The 19,105-nt window shown below is 42.3% G+C and overlaps 2 protein-coding genes across 10 annotated transcripts; both read right to left on the bottom strand.

Annotated features, from left to right (window-relative positions):
* Positions 1-2,562: 2,562 nt before the first annotated feature.
* On the bottom strand, positions 2,563-8,773 carry LOC133892448 (protein STRUBBELIG-RECEPTOR FAMILY 3-like). Of its 9 annotated transcripts, none has more exons than XM_062333227.1 (20): positions 8,365-8,773; positions 8,168-8,214; positions 7,770-8,031; positions 7,425-7,554; positions 7,282-7,353; positions 7,102-7,167; positions 6,947-7,018; positions 6,776-6,847; positions 6,607-6,678; positions 6,457-6,522; positions 6,275-6,340; positions 5,782-6,182; positions 5,628-5,684; positions 5,446-5,505; positions 5,040-5,350; positions 4,665-4,936; positions 4,437-4,572; positions 3,473-3,612; positions 3,208-3,364; positions 2,563-3,112 (listed from the first exon to the last, which is right to left on the bottom strand). In XM_062333227.1, exons 3-20 carry the CDS (start codon positions 7,900-7,902, stop codon positions 3,026-3,028), a joined length of 2,370 nt encoding a protein of 789 aa, XP_062189211.1. In that variant the 5' UTR covers positions 7,903-8,031; positions 8,168-8,214; positions 8,365-8,773; the 3' UTR covers positions 2,563-3,025. The 9 variants fall into 9 exon arrangements, with proteins under 9 accessions (XP_062189211.1, XP_062189218.1, XP_062189213.1 ...); XM_062333234.1 differs by having other exon boundaries at positions 5,446-5,502; XM_062333229.1 differs by having other exon boundaries at positions 7,770-8,017.
* Positions 8,774-12,455: 3,682 nt separating this feature from the next.
* LOC133893663 (uncharacterized) lies at positions 12,456-18,885 on the bottom strand. The gene is made up of 2 exons (XM_062334751.1): positions 18,294-18,885; positions 12,456-13,006 (listed from the first exon to the last, which is right to left on the bottom strand). The coding sequence occupies exons 1-2, from the start codon at positions 18,645-18,647 to the stop codon at positions 12,848-12,850; spliced, it is 513 nt and encodes a 170-aa protein (XP_062190735.1). The 5' UTR covers positions 18,648-18,885; the 3' UTR covers positions 12,456-12,847.
* Between the last annotated feature and the right edge of the window lie 220 nt (positions 18,886-19,105).

The raw sequence follows: 19,105 nt of genomic DNA, 5'->3' as shown, positions 1-19,105 counted from the left end.
CTTCGAAAAAATTTGATCGGTTAAATTTTTTTTAGCGTTTCTGGATAAATCTCGAGTGACTAAATCGTCCGTTAAAACTTTTGACCGACTAATTTTTAGTTTAGTCTTAAACTAAACGTCATTTTAATGATTAAAATTTGACATTATCCTGATTTGATCTCTAACCAAATTTTAACTTGGATTATGAGGAAAAAACAAACAGCCCCTCATCTCGGACTTGGACGGGCCCATGGAGTACCCCGTCCACGCTACAAAAGTGATGCGGCGCTTTGACCCGCTTCACACTTTCACTTTTTTTTTCCAGTAAGGCCATACAGTTTTTCTTCAAGTTTTTAACCTGGATCTGAAATTCGGTACACAAATTCATATATTTTAACATCTTTTTCAAAGAACATCCTTTCTTTAAAAAATTTGAGTTGAACTTTTCCCTTTTCCTGTTCAGCAAACACATTTTCGAGCATAGAATGGGTCTTGGCTCAGTTGTTTTTTTTTTTACAAAAAGCAGAGAACTTTCTCTGCTTATTTATTCCTTAGAATTTATTCCTTAGAATGAGAAAAAAAGACAAGGTACAAGGACATGAAGAAGAAAATGAAGAAATAAAGAAATAAACTATACTATACAGACCGTAATCAAATGGATCTATCTATCTCGCATCAAGGAGCACCTCAAACGTTAAACTCGTCCTTGATGAGAGAGCAGAGTGCATCTAGAGAGTTGTGTTTTTCCTCAAAGATTTGCCGATTCCGCTTCTTCCATATATTACAGATAATAAGTAGCACTAGGCTCATTAGATTGTGACATGTAGCTTGCGGCGTAGTTGTAATGCACTGCTACCACCAGCAAGAGAGGGGGGGCTATTGATGAAAAGGACGACATATTTGACCAGGCAGCAATCGTGTACCGAACTTGAGTAGCGTAAGGACATTTGCAGAGCAAGTGGTCAATGGTCTCTAGGTTGCGCATACACAGAGGGCGGAAACATGAATTTGATCAGTCTCGACGCAATAGACGCCTCGCCGGGTAGACGTGACGCTAGATGAGGAGCCACACAAAAAATAATTATTCGTGGGGGTGCCCATAGTTCCCAGATGAGCAGGCCAGAATCAACTAGGGTGCTTCTATCGAACTGACAAAGATATACTGATCTTGCATAATAGCAACTTGAGGTTATCCGACGCCAAATGATAGAGTCCGGCTCCTTGGTTAGGACGATTCCTCTCAAAGCTCTCTAGAGCCGAACATAATCCGGTAGCAAGGCCGGTGTGATGTTGTTCTGTATGTCATCGATCCATTTATCGTTGCTTAGTGCTACCCTCACCGTGCGTGGCCGAGGGTGAACTTCTGCATACAGGGACGTGCAATGTTCCGCGACGTGGTGCCGAACAACTAGCTATTGTTCTAGAAGTCTATCGTGCACCCGTTCCCTATAGTGACTGTTATGGGCGAATTGAAGAGGGCGCAATCTGTTTCATCACAAGGAAGCTCAAAGGCCGACCCATGGCTTGTTTGGCGTAGTCCGGGCAAACCATAACCAACACAGTCGGAGCACGCGGCCAATTTTTTCTAGGTTTAGGATTCTAAGACCACCAAGTTCCTTTAGCTGGCATACTCGATCCCATGTCACCCTGCATTTTGCGCCACTGACTTCCTCTGTGCCCACCCATATCCATGTTCGTGTGATTTTTTTTTCCAGTCTCTTACAGACGTATATTGGTAGTTGATGTGTGATCATGATATAAATGGGTAGAGTCGCGACGATAGACTTGGCCAAGGTCACCCCGCTGCCCCAGGTTGAAGAAGTGTCCTTTTCACCCTGCCACTTGCCCTGTTGCCCGGTCGATCAAGGGTTGGAGATCCACCCTACAAAGCTTACGTAATGAGAGCGACATCCTGAGATATTTAAAGGGAAGGTCGGCATGAGGAACGTGCAACGGTGTAAGTATCTCTTGTAAATCCAACTCATCACATCAAATGGCGGCAATTGAGTTTTTGGAGAGGTTGGCTTGCATGAGGGTGACTTGACTGAAGAGTTCAAGGATTTGCCTAGTAAGCTCTATATCCTATTTAACAGGTTCTAGGAAGATTGCAATATCATCATCCTACAGGGATAGTCTCATTCTGACTGCGCAGTGGTGTATGGGTGACAGGAGGCTGCCCGTAATGGCCATCTCAAAGAGGTGTTGGAGCAGGTTGATGGCTACGATAAAAAGCGACAGAGGGTCACCCTGTCGTAGGCCTCGATGGTGATGTAGGCGCTAGTTGGGCGAGCCATTGAGGAGCACATTGGAAGATGTTGTGCGCGAAGAGGATGTGCATCCACTCCCTCCGGTGTGCTTCGAAGCTACGACCGCAAAGTAGATCCAAAAAGTAGAGCCACGAAATGTCCAATTTGAGGAGCACTGACGGTTTGTATTGTCGATGTAGGACCCTCATTTGCACATAAAGGAATTTTTCTTGGATGTATCGTTTCTTTATAAAAACGCTTTCGGCCATGGATACGAGGTTATAGAGGTGCGGAGTGGCTCAGTTGCTGCAAAGGAACAAAAGACAATGACTCAGTGTGCACTCAATCGTCAACACGAAGTAAAATTTAATAAGAGTAAAATAGACTCTTAACACAAGTGTTTCTCTTATCGGTATTTACATACGGTCTAGAGAACCATGCAGATCACGTCAAGTGATCCTGAACCGGCACTAACAAATGGTGATACTGCGGACTACATAATTACAACAATGGTTTCGAAGCATAAATCGATCGGAGGAGCATTATTGGCAATGGACAATGAGGTGCATTCTTGCACCCTGCTGCTGCGTCCTCCATCCTTCTTGCATCGGTCAGAAAATGTTGAGGAATCTACGTATCACACAATCCTTCATCCTACTACTGCAGCAATGATCACCATTCACCAAAGGCATCTTCGCAACCAGGCAACATGGTTCCTCATGGCATTCCGATTCCAAAATGAGGTGGATTATAGCATTCTCAGCACAAGCCTACAAGTTTTTTTCTCCTTCAAGGAGCGCCTACATGGAAGCCTTCGTTGCATTTCTTACCATGCGAGCTAAGTCTTGGACAACTTCAGACATTGGTGGCCTAAATTCTGGTTCATGCTGCATAAGAAGTTTTCCGGTTAGTCACGCTGCCTATATGACTATCCTGGTGTAAAGACTAAAGAAAATGTCAGATGAAAGATCGAACATTTTACCTGAATACAGCGGCTAATAATGTCAGCTAAACGTGACAATGCCTTTTCGGAACATTGCCCTTTAATGGAAGGATCTACCATTTTCGATATGGCATCAATATCGTAGAGCTGAGAAGTGGCCCATCGCACCAGATGTTGTTCAGCACGTGGACGTGAACTGTAATTCCATCTCATGTGAAACATTATTGAATTCGCTACGTCAAGAAAACTAAACATGTCCCATGAGTGTGGCAAATGACTGTGTGTGCATTATTTTAAATATTACCTGTCATATGGTTTACGCCCTGTAAGAAGTTCCAACATAACAACACCAAAGCTGTAGACATCACTTCTATCACTTAATGATCCAGATTCATGTACTTCAGGGGCTTCATAATGGAATAAGGTGCGCATACGGCCAGATAACTGACATCCAAAAGAGTACAAGAATTATGAACGAGGAAATAATAAGTCACTCCGTTCTCAAGACAAAAAAAAATAGTATTCACTATTTTGAAATAAACAAGCAACCTATCATGAAATCAATGTATCATGACCCAAATTTGGATTCATTGTATGACACAACATTTTATTACTTGCATCAAAATACAACAACAAAGCCTTTTAGTCCCAAGCAAGTTGGGGTCGGCTAGACATGAAACCCAACAAGTGCCACCAACACGATAAAGCAGCTAATGCCGAGGGAAAATTAGCTCAGTACCAATGTACCATGCAAAGAGGTATAAAATACAAGGAGAAAACCAGCATGATAAAGCAAGTGGGAAAAGGCAAGCCAAAAGTAGCAGGCCCAAAAGCAACAGGCCCAAAAGCAACAACGCAACATGCAAAGTTAGGCAGGTTAAGGTTGGCTTATCTCACATTTGTTTCAAGATATAATTTTGCACCTAGCCATTTATACGCGGCCTAGTTATTAAATGAACATGTACATTTACAACTTCCAGATAATTAAGGTAGCACAATCTGTATACCTTCCATGACAATACATTTATCAAATAGAAACCACGATCTAATCCCTAATTATTTTGGTAGGCAACAGCCCCCCCCCCCCCAACAAAAAAATGAGAAATTCTGAAGCTTTTATTTGTATAAAAAATGCCAGCCTTTCTAGTTTCTAGAGAGGCAGAAGTAACTTACAATAGACTGGTTGTGGCTCAGATATCAGTAGATGACAGCATCCAAATTTACTAATAGCCTTAAGAGCTCCAAAGAATCTAATAACATTATTGTACCTGAGACGCTGATTTCGATGCCAATGCTGCCAGGCCACATTCGGAAACATGCACAACTAAGGTGCTGTTGAGAAGAACGATAGATGGTTCAAAATTCTGGTGTACAATTGGTGGTTGGCAGCCTTCATGGAGATATCTACAAACAAAGATATACATGACATTTTTCTGATATCGTTTTGAATCAGGGTGTACAATTCAGAAGAAAAAAATTGAGCAAATTCTGCTTACTGTAAAGCTTTCCCTGCCCCCACAGCAACTTGGAGGCGAGCATTCCATGATAATGCGTTGTTTGAGTCATCTACATAATGGAGTTCATCATGTAGGATCATCTTACTACAGTGCTCATAGACAAGTAGCCGCTGCTCAAATTCCGCACAGTATCCGACAAGCCCAAGTACATTAGGATGCCTCAGTTCAGAAATGTTCACAACCAGCTCTAGAAAGGCATCTGCTGGTATTTTTGAATAAGAAGCGTCGATCTTCAAAACTTCCAGTAGCTGCTAACCAAGTGAATATCACAAATTTCAGAACTGGTAAATGTGTCATCAACACAATCTTAATAAAGCAAGTAACCATGAGAAATTTTGCTGAACCATTTTTTACCTCTCCATCAGGAAGCTCTGCCAGATATACCTTGCCGAACCTGCTATCTCTTATCAAATTTTGTTCACTGAAACTATTTGTATATTGTTGAAGGGATGAAATGGAAAAGGACTTGACAGTAGTTATCAGGTCCACCTTTCCAACTGAAGGTACTCTTCCCTTTCTAGTACGAACACTGGAATTGACAGTGACTTTTTCAGTACACATCACAACTGGCTGTGGAGGATGTAGTCGTTCCTCAACAAAATTGTCAGTTCTTTCCATGTCAATTACATGCTCGTTTTGTTTCACTGTAACAACCCCAGGATCAGCTGCCATGTAAGTGTTTGTGTTAACATCCATATACCCAAGATTGCAATGCAGTGAAACAGTACTTCTCGATATTAATTAATTTCAACTCATTTACCAGTCATTGATGAATCTAACTTCTGCCCATCCCTTGAATCATAAACCACATTGGAAGCTGCTGCAAAACAACCTTTAAATGTAAAAGACCGAGGGGAACATGACTATGCCGGTATTTCCGTTAACTTTTCCTGTATTTAAACTTGCAAGGCAGTAAATGATAGTAGGTTTGAAGTCATTCACCTGCTGTTGGCATATTCAACTTCTGATCCTCCTTTGCATCAGAAACCACATTTGAAGCTGCTAACAATTTGTTAGATGTCAAAATGAAGGGGAAAAGATCACAAAGAAAGAAAGAGATGACAAAAATTTGGGTGCCAAGAGAAAGAGTTATAACCTTTCTCAACATTGTTCTTGAGTTTTACTGGCGGCTCCTTGATTTCTGCCACTTCCTTGATTTTAGGCTCTCCAAGCCCCTGAGACACCCTTCCCATCTGGCTTTTTGTATAAACCTCATCCCTTGACTTTCTTTCTTTGTACATGGATAAACAGTACATTACTATTAGCACAAAAACTACTGCTGATACCACCCCGATAAGTATATATCCGACCAATTTGACTATAGAAACAGTATGTTTTCCTGATGCTGGACTACTTCCTTCTGGAACATTTGTAGAATTTACAGGTTCTTTTGATGGGACATGCCCTGCTGAAGGTGAGACTGATGGTAATGGTGTTTGTGCCACAGGAGGCTGTGCAGATGGGGCTATGCTGGTATTGAATGGGTTCCCATCCTTCCTGTGCAGTAAATTAAATTATATGAGCACTGTGCACCCCAAAAGAAAAAGAAATCAATAGATCAATCAAGAAGGAGTTCCTAAGTTGCTTACTTAAAGTTTGGCAAGTTCAGTAACTTCACAGGCACAGGACCAGAGAAAAGATTGTTTTCTATGTTCCTGCCGGATTAAAACAGTTACCATAAAATAAAGCAGAAATTTCATTTAACTAAAAGGCCAATTCAGTTGCCCTTCAAGAAAAAAATGACAGAAAATCTATAATTGAGTGGGCATACAAATCTTGGAAAGGAAGATCTTGCAGCACATCAAGGGTTCCAGATATTTGATTGTTCTGAATATGCCTGCAACAATAGTAGAAAATCAGGTAATTTCACATCAGTGAAAAGTTTATCCCGTAAGATAGTGCAATAGTCTTCAATACTCACAGGCTAGTCAATGCTGTCAAGTTTCCCATTGAAGGTGGCAACGGACCGGTCAAGTTGTTCGAAGAAAAATCTCTAATCAAGAAGATTGATTGTTGGTGATAAGTAACTTCAAATTATAAGCTACTGCCAGTATAGAATAACACTGGAAGCCATCTCAAAGTGCTCTTACAAATTTGCAAGTCCAGTGAGTGCGGAAAATACATCTGGTATCTCTCCAGTCAAATGATTGTTATTGAGCGACCTGCAAATGAAAGAACACGAAATGGACAGTTGAGAAACTATCATAGAAGTCCTAATTTTCTGAAGGCCTGGGAACATGTGTTGGCAATAAGATACTTACATGCTTGTCAAAAGTGTAAGTGATGACAATGTATTTGGAATGCTACCACTTAGCTGGTTAGCTGAAAGGAAACTATGATAAACAGGAAGGTCTTAGTGAAAAAATAGCCATGAAAGGTGCATTAAAAGAGCAACAGAATGCTCAAACAGACATACAATTGCTGCAATGTGACTGGTAGACCATCTGGTATGGTTCCGCCAATATTGTTGTTGCTAAGATCTCTACATGGGGTGAAAAAAAGAAGTGTTAAGAACCAACTTGATAGCATAATGCCAATTTAAAACCCAAATAGACTGCCAGACTGCCATCTCAAATTCCACACACAATCAGCTTACAAGGTGATTAACGACGTGAAATTCTCTAACGTATTACCCAGCTGTCCGCCCAAATTTACTCCATTCAGAATTCTACAAGAAAATGGTAAATTGTTCAGATCACCAATTAAATGGGTCATCAAATATATAAGCTCTGATCATACATGGAGGTAATATTCGACACTGCGCATGAAACACCCTGCCAACCCTCACTGCAGGGGTCACCACCGTTTGTAGTCCAGTTAGGCAGCGTTGGTGATTCGAGCGCCGTGTACAAGCCATTTATCGCGAACACTAACATAAAAAAATTCACATAAGGTACGAAAGAATAAAACTCTCCATTATACTATTTGCAATAAGCAATGGTATGGTACAAGACAACACGGTCAGCAAAACATAAATAATCTGGAACCCTGCATGATCTTATCAACCCATAATGATGCTTGCACTTTGCTCATGAATACTGAATCTTGGAAATAGCACCACCCATCAAGAAGGATAATATATACCGTCTTGCTCATAAGTGTAGGGCTGACAAAGTGGCAACGCGGAGAGCAGCAGCACGATGGCGGCGGAAGCAATCAGGGCCGCCGGGGACACGCACAGCGCCCGTGCCACCGGCTTGCTCATCGCCAGAAGCATATTCTTCAACAATCCTCCAATGCGGGCATCACCAGGCAAGTAATTCCACGGAACGAAGGGGACAAAATGGCTCACGTTCCTTCGATCTGTTGACACTCTGATGAATGATGGAACCCTGAGGATTACAGCCTGGGGTAAAAAAAAGGAGGGAACTGTAGAGCACAGGGATAAAGGAACGAAAGGCCCACAAGAAAGCCCACACAATGCTGATGCCGGAAGATTCTCGCAATGCAAAAACCGGCCAAAATTCGGCAAGAAAACTCACCACACCAAGAAAATTCCACTCTTGCGCCTCTCGCGACTGTACACTTCCTAAAAAATTCGCCCAGCATACCAGATAAGCAAGAACCTCTTTTCCCAAGGAACAGAGCACAGACGGGAAAGCAAAGCGAGGATGACAAAGAACAGCGAAGAAGAAGGCGAGCAACCAGAGAAGAAAGGCAAAGAAGAAGACAATGATACCTGCAAAAAAAATTGATGTCTCCACGGCAGCACTGCACAACCAGCAAGTCCAACCTCAGCCGCCGTCGCCGCTTTACCGGGACGCTCGCCACCGAAAGCAAGCGCGCAGCAGCAGCAGCGAGTGCGTCCGCCTTTTCTCGGGGCGCGTTTAGAAGTTAGAACCTCCCGAGCTCGGAAGACTTGGCCGCTAAGGATTTGCTCGGTGGGGGTGGAAAACAGGTGACGATAGGGGAGGAAAGGGGACGGATGGACACAGATCTATCTGCTCGTCGCAATCCGTGGCGCAAAGGGGATTGGGACGGGGACAAACGGGGTGCGTAGTGCGGGACTGCGGGAGGGGGGGCGTTCGTGTAGTGTGTGCTGCGCGCAGGCGAGGCGAGGCGAGGCGAGCGGAGCAGCTGGGGCAGGAAAAGCAGCCGCTTTTAAATTCACTGCAGCCGCCGCCGCTGCCAGTGGCAAGCACTGAGAACGAGCAGTGATGGTGACAGCAGGGAATCCAATTTCGTTTTACAGTTTTTTGCCAAAAAAAAGATTGAAATTTGTAAAAATTCATATAATTTTTGGTTATTTTTTCCTCTACTCTGTGGATCCCGTATATTAGTAAAAAAAAAAATTAAATTAGATATTTTGTTTTACTTCAAAATTCATAAAATTTCAATTAAATTTTAATTTGAGTGACAGCGGTAGTACAGATACGGAGTAGCTCATGGGTTTTCATTTTGAAAGTTGTCTTGGTTAGGAGAAGAGGATGTTTTTCCTAAATTTAGGGTGACTACCGCAGAAATATCATAGGAATTTCGCATGAGGTGGTACAACTCTTAATAAAATTCATTTTGAAATCTCTGTTTAGAAACAAGCCTCAAGTGTTCTACAACACACAACATTCATTACGAGGAAGAAGGATGGTTGGGTGGTAGGACTTGTTACACGTGTCGAAGTGGTGGCATAGATGCGATTTCTCCGATAACCGGTCTCTCAATTGGTCAGACGCTATAACCTATCTTTTCTAAAAATAGGGCTGAAAGACGGTTTGTATACTAGCTACAACTAGATATATACTGTATCAATTCTTAAATAGATATTATTTTAAAATACGTGCAGTTAAATTTTATAATTTTAACCACTAATATACACAAAATTATTAGAATTTAGCATATAAAAATGATAGTAGTGAATTTATCATAAAAAATAATTTAATATAATTTAACTTTTATCAAGAGACAATTATTAAGAGTAATGGTTAAACGTATTTGTTGAAGACCGTATCGATATTCTAAACGATAAAAAAAGAATAGAAATAGTATGAGAAAATCTCACCGACGTGACTACAAATCAAATCTGGTCACGATGGATAGTTGTCTTTAAATGAGAAATCACTAACTCATCTACTAGTGCCAAGAGTTGCATTGTTCGCAATTAGATTTGTATGAACAAGCTTTTTCCCAAATTGAACACATACGATTTGACAATAAATCTGCACCACATCATATCCAATTTATGTGTCATTTTTACTCTGATATTTAGCGAACATAGCTGATTTGAACTCAATACCAAAGCTTTCACCAAGGAAATAGTAACCCGCTAAAAACACGTGGCTCATTTTGACAGGTCATGAGGAAGGTATTACATCTGTATTTTTTAGACTCGGTTTTCAAAATTAAATTTTGATTAAGATTTTTTTTACAAATATATCATTTATATCTACAAAACCTATATAGTATGAAATCATTTTGAATTATGAATCTAATTATATAATTTTATATACTAGACACTTTTATAATTTGATTTAATATTAATCAAAGTATATAAAGTTTAACTTTTTAAAAATAAAATACGCTATTGATTCCAAACGGAGGGAGTAAAATTGATGACCCGCTTTACGTTTGTCTATCGATCTTGGCAATGGTGATGGCGTTGGCAATGGCCAATGGACAAAATAATTGGGGCACGGAATGATGCTCCCTTCCTCCTACCTACAGCACTACAAATTCGCCGACGCTTTCGTGACATTTTGTTCGGATACGCCTGTGTCGTGTCGTCTCGCCTCTGGGCACACACGAGCGGACGAACAGCCTGAAGAATTTTTCACTCCTCTTTTTTGGTTCGTGCTGCGCAGGATAATTCGTACCTCCTCGCAGGAAAAAGAAGATAATTCCTACCAGCAAGTGCATGATAATGGAGCGTCCGTTCCCATCGAAAAAAGTTGAATAAACTTTTGAGCGTTTGGTCCATACACTATGCTCTCTCTGTACACCGTAGTGTAATTGCCTTTGCCTATCAATACCAAGTGGGCTATAATTAAGAAATCAAATCTCATATTCTAATCGTGTTCAGTGATGGTGGACGTAGTATACAATATAGGGTGTATTTATTTTGAAAAATCAAATTTTATAAGTTTTAACCGTAATTATCAAATTATATACATATTTACCATACAAACTTTATTGAATATATTTGTATTTCAAAATATTCTTAATATAATATTAGTTTTCATTAATTGATAACATATTATAAAAAAATTAACAGTTAATGTTTAATTTTGATGACTTTTTAAAACAAAATACGTTTTTTGAACGAGGGAATACTATATTCGCCGTTTCAGGCTGTAACGGCTACTAAACGGCCTGTCCCTTCTGAAAAGTTAAACTATGGCTAGGGGTCTAAGTAGCCGTTGTAGCTGTTGCCGTGTCAGTCTCGGCGATCCGCCTCGAGCCGGGGCTGGCGGAACAGCGGCATGGCATTGCATGTCCAGTCTTAGCCGAGTCCGAGTAGTTTATTGGAGTGTCATCGGCGGCGAGGACGACGGCCGGCCCTCACGTGTGTCGCGCTAACCCGCTCTTGTAATTGCGGATCAGCTTTGCCACCCGCGTCCCAGCGAGGTTTGGATTAATGATGAGCCCAAGTTGCAATGCGCAGCGAATAGGCGGCGAGGAACAGGGGGTTGGTGGAACAGCTGCCGGATTCTCCCTGTCGTTCGCCGTGCCTCGTGCGACGGCCGGGCCGGGCCGCCTCCTGCTGCCGCGACCAGTCCCGCCGTTGATCTGGCGGCTGGCGAACGGGACCGGCTCGGAACGGCGGGTATGCCCTCGTGGCCTCGCGGTTGCAGCAAGATGATGCTCCGTCTCGCTGTGACCATCGGACTCATCCACCGCGTCGGCCGGCGAGTCGGCGAATCCGCATACTGACGGACACCCGGTCGCTGTTGAAGTTCATTGTAAATTTGTAGCCGTCTTTCGATCGTAGCACTGCGTGTATAACGACAGCGGTGTCCGATCCTCTGCGGCGGGTCGCCGGTCACCACCGGAGCTGTCAACGATCAACAATTCGGCACAGACCCGGCGTTTTCACCTGACAACGGAAAGCTAGCCGCTTCGGTCGTGCCATTCTGCTCCATGATTTGAAGAGATGGGTTATGATCATCCATGCTTTTAGGATGTGGTCATTTAAATTATCTGTTTAGTTAGTGAATAAGATTATCTAATTTTATGTTTAGTTGAAAAAATGAGGACGGATGAGATGAGAATAATTAATTAAATTGTATCTCTTAATTTAAAATAACAATAGTTAATTATACACTAATCAACACATAATAACACTTATCAATGTTAATCTTATCATAATAATTACTAATTAACAATAAAAGATACTAATTATCACTAATCATACTCTAATATATACCAATAATATACTAATAAACACACTAACACTTATAAACTATAATCTCATACTAATAAATACTAATTAACAATACCATATGCTAATTATTACTAATTATTTTACTAATAATTATAATTAGACAAATTGGATATCCTAGTCTACTCTATCTAAGTACATATAAAGAATATTCTTGGAAGTTCAATAGCCTCCATCGTCTTTCAATAACCCTATAAAATATGAGTAGCCATATCCCATCCACTCCAACCATCAACCAAGCACCCTAAAGCGACCGAAAACGACCGCAGTTACCGAAAGGGAAACAAAGCCAGGTGGGCAGTTCCTGACCACCATTATACAGTAACTCACTTTATAACAAATGCGCACTACCTTTTGCACAGGCGCTGAAAAACCAATCACCAAACAGAAAGCACATGGAAAGAACTCCGTGAAATCAAACAACTTGAGGTTCTTCACAATCGCTGACTGAGTTTACACGACATGCGTGTAATTTACCAGCCATCTGATCTGACATGCAGGAACTAGGATGAACAAGAAACAGCGGCATCTAAGATCTAACACAGCAAGCGGGATCAGCAACAGCTCCATTGATCCACCAGCCGCCGCTCTCCGGCCACAATACAGCAGGGGGCAGCAGAGCTTGCTTCAGAGCAAGATCTACACCTGTACAGGTACGGTGGGAGCGAGCCTGTCGTAACAGCTACTGTTTTGCTCCTGACTCCCACTAGAGAACGGCGATACATCCACAGAGACCACAGAGCCTACACTCTCAACGTGCATAGTGAGATGGTCTTTAGTACCGGGACAGCTAGCTAGGGTTTGATGAGGAACAGCTGAAAGGAGGGGGCTGGTGCGACGGCCATCGGATCCTCTCTCGGGGGAAGGGTGCCGGGGCAGGATGCGCGATGAATGTTGGTACATCTTGCCCTGGCATTAGAACCGAGACACCTTTGGCGTAAACAGGAATCTGCAAGGGACATGAACACTGCACTCAATAAAAGTGTATCACGTGAACTCATTGTGGCCAACACGAGAAACAAAAAATGTGAGGTATTTTGATGTAGCTGAAACATGAGATATAGCAGAAATGTTAGCTAATGTCATAATTTCATAACACGTAATAGTAAACTTTACTTCCTCTCTGTTTTACACAAGGGGAATGTGATATGCTTTGAAGTGAAAAAGAAATGTGAGATGATGGCTAATTTCATAATACATAATATTAAAGTTTACCACCCCTCCCTTTTTTAATACAAGGGAATAGAAATAACAGAGCAACAGAAAATGGATTATTGTGTGAAATTGGCACAACTCACGAAAATGAGAATAGAGTACCAATTTTCACGCACGAGGAGCTCCACAATAGTACCGCAGAGGAGGGGGGAGGGGTCAACAGTGACAAATTTCGCAATGTGTGGGAAGAACAATGTGGCCAGATCTAGCAGAGGGCTCTCGTACTGCAATTGTCAAAGGATTTGAAGTAGCTATAGTCAAAGAGGCACAATCAAGTCCAGCTGTTCAGAGAGCTTTCATCTGCATAGCAGATGGTTTACAGCCTAAGTTCCAAAGTACAAACCATCATATTATAAGAACAATAAAAAAAACTATAAATTTCCTTCTTCCTAGATCATATTCCAGACTGACCAAGCAATCTAGAATAATTTGTCACCAACAGCAATGAGTGAAAGTTTGCTCTATTACGCAAAACTGATTACAAAATTGGAAGGGAGGTTGAAGCTAGCTGTCAAAGTTTAGGAGTTACTATGATTTGTTAATGACTTGTCATCAGAAGGGAAACAATATAATAATCGGGTAAGGAACTTTGATAACCTAATACCCAGGTAGCCATGTTAACATTCTTGAACTTCAAGCCTACCGTCAAAAGAAACTGAGACACAGATATATGTTTTGACCCTATGTGTATGTGGTGGCTTTCAGCAGTTTTTTTAAACGAGTGGCTTTCAGCAGTTTACGGAGCTAAAACATTCCCTGCAATATTGAACACGACGACATTTGGCAGATCACTAATACAGCATTGATTCTTTTAGTGCATGCTCAATCATTTATGTACTTTATTGCATCCTCGTCTACAGTTTCTTGCAACAGTTCACCATTTAGTTTCTCCATACCCCTCCCAATCAACACTCAAAGTTGCATCATTAAGCAGGAACTAGTGTCAAGCATGAGTTAAAGATAAGAAGTAATTAAACCGTCAGCTTTAAGGGACTATGCCAACTTCAAGTGTACTAGTTTGCTTACAATTTTGTTTTTCGAAAGATAGGAAATACAACGGAAAGCAAAGTAGGCACTTTACTGGAGTTACTGAGTATACTCTGAAGTGCATACTTGTAAAATTACATGTTGTGCACTCTGTGTAGTAAAGCAATAAACTTAAAAATAAGGTTAATTGATCTATCTATGTAATACCCTGAATATTCATGAAAAATACGTTGACCGTGGGATCCGTAAAAGTGGCAAATTTTTGACCTTTTGATCCGTTGCTCGAATGGTCGATCAGAGACTGCGGATGTGTAGATCTCGTCGAGACGATTCTGTTTTGCTATCTAATGTCCCGTTTGGACACTCGGTGAAACCGTAGCGAGCTCAATAAATTTAAATTGTTGGATGAGAAAGAAAAGGATAAACCTCGCGCGGGATTGGCTCCCAGCTTGATCCCATCCGTTCTGCCCAAAATTCCGACCCGAAATTCGGACCCAAAATTCGCGAATTTCTGACCCGAAATTCGTTGGGGTCCGATTTTCTAATGTCAAACGAATTTGTGAACCTTGGTCCTTATCCGTTGTCAAACTAGTGTTTTTATCGGCTTGTTGCGTGCAACGACTTAATTTTGAATTTGAGGCCAACGTTGTTAAATTCGGCCATAAGCCTAAAATAGAAGTCGTAGGTCTCATCGTTATTTTTTCGATGGTGCTAGTTTTGTTCGAATCGGATAAGCAGATTATGAGTAATTGGTAAAATAGTGTGTTGCATGTTGTGCTTTAGCTCAGGATTTTGTTTCGGTTCTTCGGTCCTCAACCTAGCTAGAGGAGAATCCCGCCCATCGTCGTGCTAGTCAAGCGGTGGATGTTTATCTGTTGTTTTTGTTTTTGCCTTGTATGCGGGGTTCCAGGGCGTAGGAGCTTGTCTTCGTTTGCTTTTATTTATTACAGCGTTTTGGTGTTAATCTAGTGCCCATCTTCATCGCCGATGAAGGCAATTGAATGTAGCGGATGACTACACTTTCATTTGTTATTTGATTACCTCACTCTTTTAATTGCCGCACTTACTAATAATTTATTAGGTTAAATGTGAGTGTGTTACTTACTTTTTGCCTTCTGAAAATCGGATGTTTTCTCTGGATTATGAGGTAAAGGAAGTGAGATATGTCTTCTTTCTTGCAGATGTTCATATTCCTCGTATGTTAAGCATGAGGTGTATACATATGTTAGAAGTTATATCTTTTGATTATACATGAACTTGTTGCCTTATTATTTACTTTTTCAAACTTTACTTGATTCTTAAGTTATGAAGTGCAAGAAGCGAGATTCGTCGCTTTGCAATTGTTCTTTATCACAGTATGCAATTCTTGGAGTGTTATGCATATATTGGAAGTTATGTTGTTGGCTATGCATGAAGCATGTCATCTCATACATTGGAAGTTATGTCTTTTGATTATGTATGAGCTTGTTGCCTTATTATTTACTTTTTGAAAGTTTACTAGATTCTTAAGTTACGAAGTAGAAGAAGCGAGATCCGTCACTTTACAATTGTTCTTTATCACAGTATGCAATTCTTAAAGTGTTATGCATATATTGGAAGTTATGTTGTTGGCTATGCATGAAGCATGTCATACATATGCATCTCATACATTAAAAGTTATGTCGCCATCTTATGGCAGTGACCGTACCTGTACAACGACGTACATTACCCGGGAAAGGGTACAACGCACACCTTTACATTTCCCGTGGAGGGGTAAGGGTGGGGAAGAGCATGCCATATGCATACATTTGCATGCACATGAATGTCTTTACTTTAATTGCGTCGATGTCGTTCTTATATTACGAGGAAGTCTTTAATACCGTTTTGGATGGTACTGGTATGGTGAATTATAGCTAGCGGATGATAGTGTGTGGTTGTTGCTATTTTGTCAGGCTTAATTATGTTGTTCAGATATGATTAACATGTTCATCTTATTATCATTGTTAAAGATAAATGTTTACTCAACTGTAGCTAAATAGCTTGTTAAAACAATTCACTTACTAAGATTTTCGAATCTCACCCTTACTATCTTTCCAGGTGCGTCTTGAGGTGACGTCAAGCATGCGGGATGGGTAACAACACGACTTTTGCACAAATCACCTCCACTTGATACCTTTTAGGTTGTAATGTTAGTTTTGTGTCTCTTAGTAGTGCTGTATATTTGTCTCGTTGTGTCATGTATGTATGATCAAGGTTTGTTCCTCGTTTTGCTAGGATGTTTAATTTTGCTAGTGTGATGATATATTTATCTCTCTTTATGTGATGATTGGTTAGTTATACCTCTAGTTTCAAAGGAGGTGCTGCCGATTTTTTTAATTTGCTTAGCATACTCGTAGGTAAGTTAGTAGTGCTCCGGGCTTGTGGGGTCCCTGAGGTGTTACAATCTAAGCCAGTTCTCACATTAAATTAAAATTGACACACAAGCAGTTGGATTGAGAAAAAACTTCTAAATTTCAATTTGTTAGAGAAGGACAGAACTTATACTCGTACTTTGGCACACCCATAAAGTGAGTCAATGCTTTTGACCCCTATAATGAGGGAATGGGATCCTCTGACGTTCATGGAGCAAAGTCAGATAGCTACAGTGTCTCTGACTTTGCTCAATCTCAGTCGTGCGTTTGAGAAAGGACGGATCAGATTTGGAGCTACAGTAGATGAATAAACAATAATCTATACATTTTAACAAACAGTAACTATACACAGTATTCCCATGAACAGTGACGTCAGAGGCACTGTAGCAGTAGACTCATTTACTGTTTACCACTGACGTCAAAGGATCCCGTTCCTATAATGAGACCCACTACTCCAACAGTAACTAAGTTCCGCTGCTGATCCATCTTAATAACAAGATGTTCCATATGACAACATTGCTAATAATTCTCACGCAGCAAACTTGATGACCACACCTGGGGCATGTGGTTGTGTCCCTGTGGACACAAGATATCAATTTGCAAGATAGGCTGTTCCAGACTTTGATGTGGCTGCAGACAAGGATGGGGCCTTGTCTGTTTTCTGCTGTCTGGCAAGATTCCCTCTCAATTCCATATCCCATATCTTCTTTCGGAGGGAATATAGGCCTCCGACCTTTTATGGCTATTCGCTATACATTCCTTCACACAAAATGTGCAAGATTCTTGTGCCAAGTTATACAAATGTGTTAACTGAACTTAGCCAAAACAAACAATTTGAGGAGGATGGAAGGAACAACATTCGGGAACTGATGCTTATACCTACATAAGATCCACTGGTGCTATAATCTACTCTATCCTATCTTGGCATTGGAACAGCACTAATTCTCCCCCATTTTCCAGAAAAAAATATACATGCAAACGCAGAATGCACACTGCCGAGACAGCAATAGCCGGTATGGGCCGTATGGCTCGTGCCACTGGAGATCTGAATATGGCTAGTGGAGTTAGCAGCATACACTTGTGGAGCTGAACTAGCGTTCCATGCCAACCAAACTAATTAATTGATGCCTTGAAGCAATGCTACATCAGTCATTCAGTCCCAGTAGTAACGCATGTGGTTATATGAACAACACTAAAAAGATCTACTAAAGCTTGACTTTCGTATAAAAATATCCACCTTTTCTTTTGAGACGCAAGGTAAGATCTTTGGCTGTCCACCCAAGCAACTATTATCATCATCAAATCACTATAAGGCGTCCTAATTGATAAACCTAGATGTCGCATGACTTCTTTCAACGCCAATCAACAACCAGGGGCAAGAAATGTTTGCATTTTCGTCTTCTTCGCCCAATGCCTCCGAGCCACTGCTGCATCATTGTCGAGTAGAGTAGAAGACTAGGAAGCCAAAAACGGGCACGACAAGATTCGCAATTAGGTCCATCAGATGCACAGAGACACGCAGTTACGAAAAGCGAAGCCACGCGAGAAAGGAAAGCTAAGGAAAAGGCGAGGCGATGGAATCAGTAAAGCGACGCGCCATGGATGCGTGGGAGAAGGGCGGCGTGCGGGAACAGTGTGCCGTACCTCCAGGGGCGCGCGGCAGTCGAGCTTCCTGGCCGCCTCGAGATCCGCGCCGGGGGCACCGGCGCCGCTGCGGCCGAGAAGGAGGCGGAAGCGGCGGAGGATCCCGCGTGGGGGCGGCGTCCCGGGCACGGGCGCGCGAGCCGGGGGACGGAGGAAGTGCTCGAGGATGGCCATGGCGAGGAACATGGAAACGAGGATGGCGGTGGCCACGAACCCGAACGACACCGCGCTCACGCCGCTGTCCAGCTGCCGCCACCGCATCTCCTCCGCCGCGGCTGCAGCAGTAGCAGCCGCAGACGACCCTGACACTCTACCAGGCCCAGCCGCCGGAGCTATCGCTGGTCCGTGCGCCATGGCGCACCGCCCCTTCTTCACGTCTCCAGCCCCGCTCCGAGACTCCGGTCACGGCCCGCGCGGCGCCAATTCCAGCTTCTTGGCTTCCCTCCGTGCGAGAGACCGGCTTCCGAAGCCTTTCTCCACCGCGTCGTCGCGCGCGACGAGTGAGCGAGAGGTGGGCGCGAAGAGGAGCGGACGGAGAGTGACTGCGAGGAGGAAGGGGGTCGCCAGGTCGGGCACGGTCTACGCGACGCGAGCCTTTTCCGCTGCGCAGCAAGCCAGCAAAGCTATGCCCTTTCCGAAGAAAAGTACAAGGCGGGGTAGGGGCAGCACGGGAATTTCGTCGTGACGGTGATGCGTTTAGTCGACCTGGATGCGGCTCCTGTCGGGTTCGAGAAAACCAACGTTGCATTTTTAGATAGGGTTATATAGCTAGAGTTTGGAGGAAGAGTGAGGTATGAGATAATTTTATCTAT

Source organism: Phragmites australis, chromosome 15 (genome assembly GCF_958298935.1).
Source record: "Phragmites australis chromosome 15, lpPhrAust1.1, whole genome shotgun sequence".
Lineage (NCBI taxonomy): Eukaryota > Viridiplantae > Streptophyta > Magnoliopsida > Poales > Poaceae > Phragmites > Phragmites australis.
The sequence above is the reverse complement of the archived record's forward strand: the minus strand, read 5'-3'. Positions and strand labels throughout refer to the sequence as shown.